The sequence below is a fragment of the Nomascus leucogenys genome, chromosome 15, assembly GCF_006542625.1.
Source record: "Nomascus leucogenys isolate Asia chromosome 15, Asia_NLE_v1, whole genome shotgun sequence".
Lineage (NCBI taxonomy): Eukaryota > Metazoa > Chordata > Mammalia > Primates > Hylobatidae > Nomascus > Nomascus leucogenys.
In genome coordinates, this window is record NC_044395.1 from 78687615 (window position 1) to 78701953 (window position 14339).

General features: G+C 54.8%; 1 protein-coding gene across 1 annotated transcript in view; it reads left to right on the forward strand.

Moving 5' to 3' along the window:
- Positions 1 to 14339, forward strand: part of KCNC1 (potassium voltage-gated channel subfamily C member 1) — a 47183-nt gene that overhangs the window by 24083 nt on the left and 8761 nt on the right. Inside the window, exon 2 of the mRNA XM_003254283.3 lies at positions 11713 to 12646. Within this exon, the coding sequence (XP_003254331.1) occupies positions 11713 to 12646 (934 nt within the window). The remainder of the gene's footprint in view (positions 1 to 11712; positions 12647 to 14339) is intronic.

Sequence of the window (14339 nt, forward strand, 5' to 3'; positions counted from 1 at the left end):
TTTCTTATTCCAATCTGTGGCTTTCTCAAAAAAATGTTTGAGGCACCTAAGACACACCTACCACAGAACCCTTAAAAATAAAGAAGAAAAACTACATGTAGTATAATGAAGAAAAGAAATAGCTATACCCCAAACCCAGGTAAAGGATTCGCCTAGAATTGAGCACTAAATTTAGCCGAGCTCCCTGGCAGTCAGAGCAAAAGAGAAAATGTGAAGGGTTTTATGACTCATCATTTACTAACAGAAATGTAGACAGGCGTACTAGGAGACACCTGCTCGTTCTAAGCCCTGAAACACAAGAGGAATTTCCCACGTGGGATCCTGGTATTGCTCCAAGTCTAAGACGCTAATGAGAGACGGTGAGAGGAGACCCCCGTTAGCTTCCGTGTTTATTTACCATCTGCTCTCTAGGAGGAAGGCTCAGTCCACAGGAGCAGGTGCGATATGGGCTCCTGATTGGTCCTTCTGGGGGCTAACACTCAGGCTTCCTGGCCTGTAGGACTGCAGGGGGCACTGTGGGACAGCACACCACACTCCCTAAGGCCTCCCCTAGGGCCCTCTGTACCTGCTGGTGGCCAAGAAAGGTCAGAGTCGCCAGATCCGGCTACGAGGGCACCTCCATGCCACCTCGCACGGTGGGGCCTCTGCACGCACTGCCTACTGCTTAGGGGGCTTATGGGAGGCAATGAAGTCCATTGCTCCCAAGGACGATGAGACTGATCCAGTGCTGAGACCTCAGGCAAGATTCTTTCCCTCTGAATCGCAGCTCCTCATCTAGAGAATGACATGATAACACCGCACTGGGCTGGCACGAGGTTTAAACGGGACAGTGCATGGGAAGCCCCGGAAGCAGGGCCTGCCCAAGACTCAGGAAGCTGTTGTCATCTGTCTTTTTGTTACCAGAGTTAGGTGGGAAAGCCAGCAGCTCTGGCTTGAGCCCCACTCATCGTGCAACCTTGGGTATCCTTTCCCTCCCGAGCCCTGAGGCAGGCAGGGGTCCACGTGGAAAACCCTGCAAGCATGGGGACAGGAAGTCCCCCTCACCTCGAGGACCGTGTCTCTCACTGACTGGAGGCCACAGGGCTGGATCTTGGACACACCTGGACTCGTCCACAGGAAGCTGGCTGTGTGCTGCACCGGCGGTTCCCACCAGGCTGTCCTTGGCTCCTGGTCCCTTAACAGGCAAGTGGTAGCAGAAGCAGAAAGAATTAGAGAGAAAGGCCTAAAACTGAACACATTTCTCCCTTTAACTATTGCTCTGCTCACCTTCCCACCTCCCTCACCTCTTGGTAATTTGTGAAAAACAAAAAACAAAATTCTGTGTTTGGATGTTTGTTGTTTGTGCAGGGCCGCCTTGGCCAACTCCTGGCATGCCAGTGTGCAAGGGAGCCAGCAGTCTTGGGGTTTTGCCCTGGATCTGGGGAAGTCCTAGGCACCTGGCCTTTTCCTCCACACCCCTCAATGTTGTCTTACTTCCTGGAGTGTGTTATTTTAAGAATGATGGAACTGCATCTCCAAGAGTTTACTAGGCCATAGGCATATGGTTCATGGCCGAGCTGGGATTCAAACTCAGGTCTCTGAAGCCAAGTCCAGGCCCCCCTTCCTTCCACCATGTGGCCTACTTCCCAGCACCTACCGTGGTCCGTTATGCATCAGACCTGCCTAGCATGTGGGTCTTATCTGGCCCCATGGATCCCAAATGCCAGGATTGGCTGGTGGCATCAGAGCCACCTGGGGCACAAATTAAAGGTGAATTTCTGTTCCCACCCGTAACTACTAAGCCAGAGTCTCTGGGCTCTGCCCTTGGATCTCCCCTCAGTCACTCTCCCCAGCACTCTCCCTCCCCTGCCATCCTGCCCATCACACCAGCATCTGCCCACTCCTGCCTCCTTCGTTCCCCACCAACCACCTCCAGGGAAGGGTTCTTACGCCCAGCTCTCCTTTCCATCCTTCCGGGGGCATGGGTTTAGCCCCCACCAGGGCCTCCTTGTTGCTAAATCCCACGGGATCCCTCTGAGGCCGTCTCCTCAGGGACACCCTCTCCCCTTTTACTGCAGGACAAGGTCTGGCCATCACTGGACTTTGGTCACCTGCTGCTGGGCCAGGCTCAGCCTCAGTCACACTGCATGGGCTGAGTGTGGGAAGGGACAGGTCTCTGAAGGACAATGGTGGTGTTTTGTGCCTCAAACTCCCAGGCACCTCCCAGCTCAGCAATTCCCATTCCATGACTAGAAGATTCTAGGCTTTTCTACATCAGAGACACTCTGATCCTAAACCTTTGGAGAGGACCAGGGCGGGAGGGTCCACCGGAGCTTCAAGGTGAGCGGCTCTGTGTGGAGGCTCAGCGGTGTGTCTGAACATTTCCTTCTTGCTCTGTGTATCATTTCAACTCACTGTTACAACCACTGGGAGGCAGACAATGAAGGCTCAGAAAGGGACAATGACTTGACCACAGTCACCTGGCCGAGTCAGGCCTAAAACACAGGCGGGTGTGACATCACGGTCCTGCTGTTTCTGCTCCAGCCGCTACCTCCTCTGATGGGACTCCAGCTGCTTTGACTGGATCTCGAAGGCAGGTGGGCCTGAGGGATCAGAGGGGCCTCGGGTGCTGGAGGGACACTGCCTGAGCCAAGACTTGATGAGAAAATCGCCACACTGGAGCCCAGTGCTGATGCTCCTGGAGAACATGGTTCCCCTCTGGTCCTGCTGAGTGCTCTGCACCCCGGGCCACTCCCTCACCGTGCTGCGCCTTCGTCTCTCCATTCCCACCCGCCAGGCAGCTTTTGCAACCTCCTCCGAGGACCTCCTCCATCAGTGCTCTGGTCTTCTAATGACCAGGTTTCCACAAGCCCAAGGTGCCACCGATGTAAGACATGTGCGGATACAGGAAGAAATACCATTCCGGGATGTGTGCATTTTATATGTTTCAACTTCCAAAAAAAAGATACGCATCTTGTGATGAAAGTACCATGGGAACCCCTGCCACCTCGGGATGGGCCAGCCCAGCTGTTGTGGGGGCTCTTTCTGGATATGACCCAGGTGTAGGGTCCAGAGAATGAATTCAGTGAGGTGAGCTGTTGTCTCTTTGGGCGTCTGCGCCGGGGCGCTGCCTTTTCTGGCCCTGGCTCTCCCTCTTCTCAGATTGTATCCTGGGATGGAAAGTGTCACTGTGGAGATGCAGGGGGCTCCTGAGCTGGGCTGGCTCAGCCCCCCCTCCCCGCCCCGCCTATCACCTTCCTCCAAGTCCGGGACAGTCCCAGGGAAAGGGGTACACCCCTGGGCTAATGAAGGAGTGACCATCTCTGGCATGGAAAATGGTCAAAGCCCTGGGTTGAGTCTCGGCCCAGAGAACACGTGCCCAGAGTGCCCAGCCAGACCCTGGTTCCCTGGGAGATGGCCCGGACACTTACATGCACACACTCACACCCACGCACCGCCCCCCCACACACTCCCCACACACGCAATGCACACACCCACACCCACGCACAGACCCCCACACCACCCCACACATGCAATACACACACACACACCCCACACACCACCCCACACATGCACATATACACCCCCACACCCACACACACCCCCACACCACACCACACACGCAATACACACACACACCCACACATACCCCCACACCACACCACACATGCAATACACACACAGACCCCCACACCCACCCACACATGCACATATACACCCCTCAGCCACACACCCCCACACCACACCACACACGCAATACACACACACACACCACACCCACACCACACCACACATGCAATACACACAACAGACCCCCACACACCATCCCACACATGCACATATACACACCCTCACCCACACACCCCCACAACACACCACACACCAATACACACACACACACCCACACCACACCACACCCACACACACCCCACACCACACACACAATACACACACACAGACCCCCACACACCACCCCACACATGCAATACACACACACACACACAGACCCCCACACCACCCCATACATGCTCATACACATCCACCTCCACACACACCCCACCACACAAGCACTTGTACACACCCACACACAAACCCCCACACCACACCACACATGCAATACACACACACACACAGCACCCCACACATGCACATACACACACACACACCCACACACCACCCACACATGCACACACCTACACTTGCATAGCCCCCCACACACTACCCCACATGTCTCCATAGACACACACACACCCCACAAACCACATATAGCCCCATATACACACATACAACACAAACCACACATAGCCCCATAGACACACACATACACACCACACATCACACACCACACATAGTCCCACACACACACACACACACCACCCCACACAAAGCTCCATACACACACACACACCACTTCATACCTTCTCCATACACACATGCAAACACTCCATATGTGTTCCCCACACACCCCATACTTGTCCACACACACACAAACACACCCCATATCTGTCCACACACGTAGCGACCATTTATGCAAAACTTGTGCACAGGCCTAGAGTCAGGTCATGTAGACATGACACACCTACCCCACACTGACACTGCCTACCCCCCTACCACTCCCGCCAGTGCAGCCTTCCCCAAGCAGGCTGCCACACGGCCGTGTTCCTGGAACATGCTCACACACACTCTGCTCACACCCGCCATGGAGCACCTTGGGGAGCTCCTCCCACCCACTGCCCCCTGCGCCGGTGCAGCGTCCGGCACCCAGACACCACGCTCGGGGGCCAGGCCTCCTTTGCCTGATGGTGCAGGCATTTATTGACAGAACAAAAAAGGGACTGGACCCCTAACCATCCCATTTCCTCCCTGCCCTCCCTCCCATCCCCCAGCCGGCCCAGCACACTGTGAGCATTCCCAGCCCCGCGGAAGTCCAGATGAGGCTAATTCAGTTTCTAAACCCAACTCAACTGACAATTTATTTAGGACAATTGGCCATCCCGCCTGCTCTGCATCACTGACTCCGCATGGATTAACTCAAAGGCTGCACACCCCCGCTGGGCAGATTTAATTAGGCGGAAAAACTGACCTGAAGCCTCTGGGGGCCTGGGGCCTGGATGTCAGCCAGGGCTCCCCTGATTAGCTATCACATGCACCCACTGCCTGCAGCCCTGCCCTGCCTCAGAATCCTCAGAAAGGACCAATCCAACCCTCACTGTACCCATGATGAAACCGAGGCCCAGAGAGGGGAAGGAACTCGCCAAGGTCACACAGCAAGTGAGCAGCCGCACGGGAATGTTGGTCCCTGCACCACGTTACAGCCATCGCCTTGTTCCTGAAATGCCAGACTGCACGAACACAGCTCCCCAAGGCGAACCCCCGAACAGCTCCGATCCGAAAGGCAAGCACAATTTTCTAAAGATGACTGTGGCATAAATAATTCATAAATGAAAGTCATAGCACATATTGGTCATTTTAATAGATAGTAAATTGCCTTTCTGATTTATGGTTTCAGGGGTGGGGTTATGATAAAAATAACTTGGTGATTTATAAAACATTTTCTTAAGTCAACAGATCGTTAGTAGGTTTGTCTGACTTTACAGCCAACAGCTTCACCACCCTGGTTACCATAGAAATGGGATGCCTTGCTCTGTTGCCATGGCGACCACTTTCTAGAACACAATTGGTGGGTCTCTCACGGTTTGTGATTTGGTTTCGGGGGGGGGAAAAAAAGGCCAGAAACTACCAGCTTGGGTTTATGCCGCATTGTCAGACGATCTCGCCTGTGTTGTCTCAAAATTCTACAGGGTGGCAACTGCCATGGCCAAGCTGGGTGACAGTTGCCTGAGGGCTGCCCAGCAGAGCTCCCTTTGTGCCCCCTGTCAGGCCAGCAGCCCAGGAGGGACTGGCCTCCCAGCAGACCTGGATCCTGGGTGTGGTGGGACACAGTTGCTGCAGGCATGGCGTGTAGAAGGGAGATAAAGTCTGGCAGGTCACACAAAATCAGGAAGCCCACGGGTGATGGGCACAGCCTAGGGTCGGGTAATCCGGGAGATGGCAGCCTGAGCAGGGAAGGCGGAGGAGGCAGAGGCAAGGTGGGCTGGAGCTGCCTGTCCTGCAAGAGGGGGACAGACACTGAATCATTTACACCTGGGGTCAGGAGAGAGCGGTCTGCAGGGAGCTGCCGGGAGCCTGCATGTGCTCACAGTGTGTATGCTGTGCTGTTACCTCTGCTGCATTATGTGTGTGTGCCGAGTGTGTATGCACGAGTGGTGTGTGCGTGCACCTTGCGGTGCAGCACCCAAGTGTTTCTGGTGGTGTGTGGCAATGTGTCTCCGCATGTGCTACATGGGCTCCTGTGTTTACTGTGTGGTGGGGACACTGTTGTAGTTTGTGTGCCATGTGCACGGTGTCTGTGCTTAGGTAATGGATGAGACATGTGCTCTGGGTCACTGTGTGTGTTTGTGGTCTGTGGGTGACTCTTCCATGTCTCTAGGTGGCTTGGATTGGGAAGCAGATCGTTCATGTGGGAAGCAGTCCCCTAATCTTGCCTGTGACCCTACAGCCCCGGGGATGACAGCCCAGGGTTGTCACATAGGCTTTTCTGAGGCTTACCAGGCAGAGGGTCCCTCTGCTGTTGACATTATACCTTGCTAGACAGGGGCAGTGTCCCCACCCAAGGGGCTGCTCTTGCTCCAGTTGCTAGCAGATTCTGGGCAATGAGGCCTAAGAAGCATTCAGATGTGGCTGGCTCCAGCCTTTGGATCCAGGTGGCCTTGCTCTATCACTGGGGATAGGCACAACCTGCTCTTAAGGATTCTGAGCTGTGCCTGTTAAGCTCCTAGACAGAGCCATTTAGACACAATCAGGGGGCAGCTCTCCAGTGGGTGGGGCTGCATTTTTAGCTCCAGGAGCTTTGGTGACTCTGGAGGCAAGAGCTTAGGTTCTAGAGCTCAATACACTTGGGAGGCCGAGTCCGGCAGATCACCTGAGGTCAGGAGTTCAAGACCAGCCTGGTCAACATGGTGAAACCCCATTTTTACTAAAAAATACCAAAAAAAAAAAAAATTAGCTGGGCATGGTGGTGGGTACCTGTAGTCCCAGCTACTCAGGAGGCTGAGGCAGAGAATCGCTTGAACCCAGGAGGCGGAGGTTGCAGTGACCTGAGATTGCGCCATTGCACTCCAGCCTGAGCAACAGAACGAGACTCTGTCTTAAAAAAAAAAAAAATAGCCGGCTGTGGTGGTGCACACTTATAATCCCAGCTACTTGGGAGGCTGAGGTGGGAACCCAGGAGGTGGAGGTTGCAGTGAGCCAAGATCATGCCACTGCACTCCAGCCTGTGTGACAGAGCAAGACTCCATCTCAAAAAAAAAAAAAGAAAAAGAAAAGAAAAGGAAGAAAAACACTTGGATCCAAATCTCAGCCTCATCACGAGCTTTAAAACCTTGGCTTAGTCCCCAAACCTCTCTGTACCTGCATTTCCTCCTTGACGCAAGGGGGATATGGCCCCGTCTCACCAAGCTGGTGTGAGGACTGAAGGCGCATAGTAGGTCCTCAAGCTTTGGGAGCTTTTTCCTTTCTCCAGGCAGCCCTGGAGAATGAACACAAGGGACGTGGGGCTTCGTTGCTCTTGCTCCGGCTGTGCCTGTGGCTGACCTCCCGCTGGTCTAGACTTAGGAGGACACTGGGGTTGGAGCAGGCTGAGGCATCTTCCTCCACAGCACTCTAAGGGTCCGTTGGGATTTGATGTTGCTGGGGCTCTGCTGTAACAGAGGAAGATCAAGCCTCACAGTAGCAAAGGACAGGAAGGCAGGCGCCCAGGGAGCCTGAGCAGGGCGAGAGGGCTGGCCTCTACCTCTCCTGACTCTCCCTGGGAAAGGGGTCTTTGCACCTGGACCTGGCTTCTGCTGCCTGCTCCCCATCCCCCACTCCTTGGGTACTGGGGCCCAGAGAGGAAAGAATCTAGACAGGCTATCCATTGATCCCTGAGAAACAAAGACTTTTTACCATAATCTTATAAGGCCTGAGTTTTCCAATCGGGATCTGAACTGAGAGGAGCACTTGAGATGAGAGCTCTGAGGGCTGTGGGGGCGCCTGGGAGTTACCAGGCTCCTGGGACATCAGTGCCCTGTCTGGGCTGTTCCTGTGAGCCTCCCCAGGCACTAAAGAGCTGGAATCGGAGATGGGCTTGCTGCCTCCCTGGGGCGCATTTAGAGACTCCTGGGGAACTCCCTTCAATTGCTACCTCCTGTGGGCCAGGGCTGTGAAGGGGAGCCTCACCTCAGGGGAAGGGCCACTTAGTAGGGCCCTGAAGGATGAGTGGGATTTTTCCAGACAGAGACTGGCAGGAGCACTCTCCAGCAGAAGGAATAGCAGGTACAAAACCACGGAGGTGGGGAGACACTCTGTGGTCAGAAATGGCAGAGGGCTGCATATGGCAAGAATGTTGGGTGCATGCAGGGAGAGGACTCTGGGAAATCAAATGAGGCCAGGACGTGGAGAGCCTCGTGTGCCAGGCTGGGGAATTTGGGCTTTCTCTGCGGGCTGCATGAGCAGAGCTGGGATTCCAGTTGAAAGCACCCTCTGGTAGCCAAGACTGAAGTCTAAAACCTGCTTTGATGGCAGTGACCCTGCCCGGAGAGAGTCCCATATGAACAGGGGGTACAGTGGAGAATGGATGTTGGGGGGGCGGTTTGGGAACGGGATGTCCTGGCTGATGGGGCAATGAGGAGGGGAGGTGCTTCCGGCCTCCAGCCAGGATTGAGAGCCAAGTGTGCAGTGGGCCCTGCCTCTTGGCACCGTTCGGTCATCCATAGTGTGCTTGTTCCTCTCCTCCCATACAAAGGCCAGAGAAGGGGGTGCAGCTGGGGGGCCTGCCCTGCCCTTAGGGAGTCTCTGGGCTGTGAACGCCAAGCTCCAGAATGGGGCCTTCTAGGGGGGATCTGAAGCCAAATACCCAGCAGACCAGGATGTGTGTTTTAGCTCCAAGAGCCTTGGCAACTCTGGTGATGGAGAGAGCTCTGGAGCTCATCAAACTTGCAGGCAGCGTGGTGGCCTCTTCCCGTTGCTTCTACATTGCTTTCCTGGTCTACCTCTGTCGTGCTCCAGGTCTGGTCTTTCTGGATCTGGGAGCCATGGCTTTAAGCCTCCACCCTGCCTCTCTCAAGTGCGCACAAATTACTCTGACCTTTTTCCAGCCTCCTCTAGTTCATAGGGCTGAGGGTTCAGCTTTTCAGTCCACTGCATTGTACTTGTCTCTGAATGTATCCTTCACCTGAGCTAGGCAGGGAGCTCCCTGAGGCTGGAATGAGGCCTTATTCAACTCTGTGCCAGGGAGAACTTGGTGCCTTGTGAGGAATGGATAGATGGGTGCATGGGTGGATAGAAGGGAGGGATGGAGGGAGGGACACAGGAAAGAGGGAGGGAGAGAAAGAAAAAAGGAGGGAAGGGAAGAAGAATGAATGGATGTATGGATGGAAAGAAGGGAGGGAGGGAGAGAGAAAAGAAGGGAGGGAGGATGAGTGGATGGATGGGTGTATGAATGAATTAAAAAGGATGAATGGATGGCAGGGAGGGAGAGAGAAAAGGAGGAAGGGAGGATGATGCGCTGGTGAAAGAAAGCAGGGATAGGCCAGGTGGGATGGCTCTCGCCTGGAATCCCAGCACTTTGGGAGGTCAAGGCAGGAGGCTCACCTGAGGCCAGGAGTTCAAAACCAGCCTGGACAACATAGGGAGACCCCATCTCTACAAAATAAAAATAAATAAATTAATTAATTAATAAAAATTTAAAAACAGAAAGGAGGGACAGATGGATGGAAGGAAGGAAGGCTGCATATGGACCACACTTGGTAGTGGCTCAAGAGACAGTTTTCTGAAAATTGCACAATGCTCTAGAACCAACAGGACTCGTAGAGTCCCGTTGGCTTAGCTTAGGCAGATCTCTTCCCGTTTCTGGGCCTCAGCTCCCCATTCGTAGCATGTGGTGTCTCAGAGCAGATCATATCTACAGGCTACTCTCACTCCGTCATTCTGAGATGCCAACTTTGTCACTTCCCTTTGCTCCCAGCTTCCCTCAACACAGAATGTGGTATGGAAGGTCCACATAATTCTTGGTTCCCAGATCCCTGCCAGGTTGAGTGTCAGGCCCTGTGACCATGGTTAATCCAAACAAGACTGTTCTGGGACTTCCAGGGCACCCCCTGGGTGGGGGAGGGGCATCACTGCAAACAAGGCGGGCTCTAGGGGCAGCATGGCTGCCTCCTGCTGCTGACACAGGGCGCAACCTCGGCCCTCCTCCAAATGATCTATGAGGGCAGGTCAGAGAACAAAGGTGTCACCCCTTACAGACTGTAGCCCAGAGCTGCCTCCTGGAGAAGGCACTGCTTTGGCCATGGCTAGGCAGGGACAAGGGGGACCCAGAGGGGTGGGGTGCAGTGAGGACATGCAGGCAGGAGTGACTATCTGGGCCCCTGAGAGAGGGCTGACTGGCAGGGGCCCATCCACCCAGGGCAGGGCCAAGGGAGGCCACAGTATGTTAGAGTCCCGACGGGGCTGGCAGGAGACTGTGAGAAGAGACCTTGCCCCAGAATCCAGTCTGAGCAGGAGGGTTTGAAACTCAGAAAGCTGCTCGATTCTGTCTCCTCGGTACCCATGCCTGCTGCAGACTAGAGAAGCCCAGGGGGTCATTAGATGAGGCCTCCAAACCAAACCAAAGGGTCTCCCAAACCTTTTTGCTGGGGGCTCAGGGCCAGAGCAGGTGGTTCTGGACAGGCAGGGTGATCCTGGCCATTTCCTTCTCGCTGGTGCTGTCTGAGAGAGTAGGCAGCCACACATGTTTGGGAAGCCCCAGGCCTCCAGCAGCTTCTTCCTCCCTCCCACTCACACCCCTACCCTAGGGCTGGAAAGGAGTCAAGCAGAGCCTATGGCTTGTGGTGCCTTTGGGGATCCCTGGTGCAATTCTCCTCCTGATGCCTGAACCCTCAAACAGTCTCTCTCACAAAAGATCATTCAGGCTCTATTTGAGGACCTCCAAGGACAGGGAACTCATTACCATGTTGTGGTACAAGTTCCTAGGAAGACAGAGAGAGGGGGTACATTTTAGAAAGCTGTCTAAGACCATGGGGAAGACATACATTTTTTTCAGCTCTAGGCAGGATAGAACCTGAAAGAGACCACATGAGGGAGGTACAGACCCATGAAAAAGAGCAAAGAGCCTGGAGCTGGGAGAACAAATGGAGATCCGGCCTCTGAGGGGCTTCATTCCACTCTAGCTGCCCCCTCTTATTTCTTTGCAAACTTCAGCCCCAGCAGGCTGGGTCACTTTTATTGGGCAGGGTAGCTAAATGCCTTAACAAATCAGCTCCAAATCACAGTGGCTGAACACAATGGAAATTTATTTCCCACTCAGGTAGCAGTTCAATGTGGGTATTTGGCTGATGTCTTTCTTTTCAGGGACGCAAGCTCCTTCCCTCTGTAGTTATACTAGTTATTGAGGCTTCCACATTTAGCTGGCAATAGGGGGAAGAAGAGAGCATGGAAGACGGAGTAGGAGGGTTTTAGAGCCTGCCCTGGCGGTCGTGCAGGCCCCCTGTGCCCTGAGGAGGGAAATGTGGCACGTGCTGCAGGGGGCCTGGTGCAGGCATCTCCCCCCGTCTGGCCCTGGGACTGGACAGAGGCAACCCAGGCTTCTCCACTCTGGGTGGGCCTCCCTCTGACACTGTGTCTTTATCCCCACAGTATGTGGCCTTCGCTTCCCTCTTCTTCATCCTGGTCTCCATCACCACCTTCTGCCTGGAGACCCACGAGCGCTTCAACCCCATCGTGAACAAGACGGAGATTGAGAACGTTCGCAATGGCACGCAGGTGCGCTACTACCGGGAGGCCGAGACGGAGGCCTTCCTTACCTACATCGAGGGCGTCTGTGTGGTCTGGTTCACCTTCGAGTTCCTCATGCGTGTCATCTTCTGCCCCAACAAGGTAGAGTTCATCAAGAACTCGCTCAACATCATTGACTTTGTGGCCATCCTGCCCTTCTACCTGGAGGTGGGGCTGAGCGGCCTGTCCTCCAAGGCAGCCAAGGACGTGCTGGGCTTCCTGCGCGTCGTCCGCTTCGTGCGCATCCTGCGCATCTTTAAGCTGACCCGCCACTTTGTGGGCCTGCGGGTCCTGGGCCACACGCTCCGAGCCAGCACCAACGAGTTCCTGCTGCTCATCATCTTCCTGGCCTTGGGCGTGCTGATCTTCGCCACCATGATCTACTACGCCGAGAGGATAGGGGCACAGCCCAACGACCCCAGCGCCAGTGAGCACACGCACTTTAAGAACATCCCCATCGGCTTCTGGTGGGCCGTGGTCACCATGACGACCCTGGGCTACGGAGACATGTACCCGCAGACGTGGTCCGGCATGCTGGTGGGGGCCCTGTGTGCGCTGGCAGGCGTGCTCACCATCGCCATGCCCGTGCCCGTCATCGTGAACAATTTCGGGATGTATTACTCCTTAGCCATGGCTAAGCAGAAACTACCAAAGAAAAAAAAGAAGCATATTCCGCGGCCACCGCAGCTGGGATCTCCCAATTATTGTAAATCTGTCGTAAACTCTCCACACCACAGTACTCAGAGTGACACATGTCCGCTGGCCCAGGAAGAAATTTTAGAAATTAACAGAGCAGGTAGGAAACCTCTTAGAGGCATGTCGATCTGACCTTTCACCTCCGCCCCCTGTAGCGATGATTCCAGATCCAGTCAGACTGCTTCCTTAGTTCCGTGGGTGACCCCGGACCCCGCACTCAGTCTCGAGGTGTGGAGCCTGGGGGCCCAGGGAGATGCTGGGCGGCCAAATTCAGAAGGCGAGAGCCTGCTAGAGGAACCTCACTGGTGCCCCTGGGTAAGGAGGTTGACGTGGTTGGTCTCGTGATGTTCTAAAGAGACAACGCGGCCCGCCAGGTTGCTGAGGACTAACTTAGCAGGAGCCGGGGGGCTCTGCTCGGCGGGGCAGGAGTCCGGTGTGAGTCTCTGACTCAGGCTACTGAGCCGGTGTTGGGACAGAGTGGGGGCGGGTGTGATTTGGAAATGCTAGACAGCCTTTGATCTGGTCCTTACCACGGCTGCCTTCAGGCTGTGTAGATGGCAGAGATGGTGCATGGGATCTGGGCAGGAGGGTCCCTTGCAAAGGCAGGCGCAAGGGTTCTCACCCCCAGCAGAGCCTGTCTCCATAGCTGAGTAGAATTCCTGCCCTGATTCGGGCTGCCCAGCTCGAGGTCCTTCCCAGGAGACGCCTGTAGCCCTCCGTGACAAGCTTACTTACCCCATAGCATGCCGAACCAACTCATCTTCTACCACCACTCTAGAGTTTAGCCTTTATCTTTAGGAACCTGTTGAAGTGATTCTAGCTTTCACGTTGTCTGTTTGGGTTGATGGTCGAGTGGGAGTTTCCGGTGACCTGATGGAAGCGGCTGCCGAGCAAAAGCCGAGAGGGGGCCGCCACCCTGGGCAGCTTAGATGAAAGCGCTACAGACCAGCAACAGCCTCCCACCGAGGGTTCTCCCCGTTTCCAGCGGTAGGGACTGCAGCAGCAATATAGACATCCCAACCAGTGTACAACCACTTTCCCTTGAATTCACTGGGGGCCGGGAGGGGGGAGGGGGGCACGAAACAATACTAGTCACCGCGGGATATATTCTAATATTCCATGGCTAGTGGTTTGTTATGGGACTATCTCAGTTTTATGAGAACCTGCACATAGCACATAAAGTTGATCATGGGGCTCTGGTCCGAAGATATAAAGCCCATAGTCTACCTCTACCCATGGAATACCATCGACTTATTCTGTGGACACAGGGATTTCAAAGGAACAGATGACCCAGAGAAGAATGACAGCACTGAGTAAGAAGGAGTGCCAGGTGAGCGGGAGGTTGACGTGACAGGTGTCATTTAGTCTATGAAGGACCTCCCCATGCCCAGGTCTGGCAGGAGGCTGCTGGCTAGCTCAGCCCCAGGTGGGGAAGTTTCCCCCTGGTTTGGGTGGCCTTCCCCAATGGATGATTGATTTTCTTCCCTGCTATGGCGCTCTCTGATCCACCACCCCATCCCAATCCTCTCCTGGCTTTACCCCACAGCTATGCTGGCCCGAGCACTACCCTCAAGGCCCATTTCTTTGCCCATGGGGGCTTCCCAGCCCTTTCACCCTGCTGCATACCCTCCCCTTCCTGGGATTTCTGTAGGTGCCTGAGAGGAACATGGCCAGGAGTGGGCAGGGGTCTCCGAGGCTGAAACAGCTCTGAGCTCTCTGCTTTGGATTAGCTAGTTACTTGATTTCAGGAGCTACCAACAGGGCTCTGGGCCTCTAGGGGGAAGGCGTGGGCT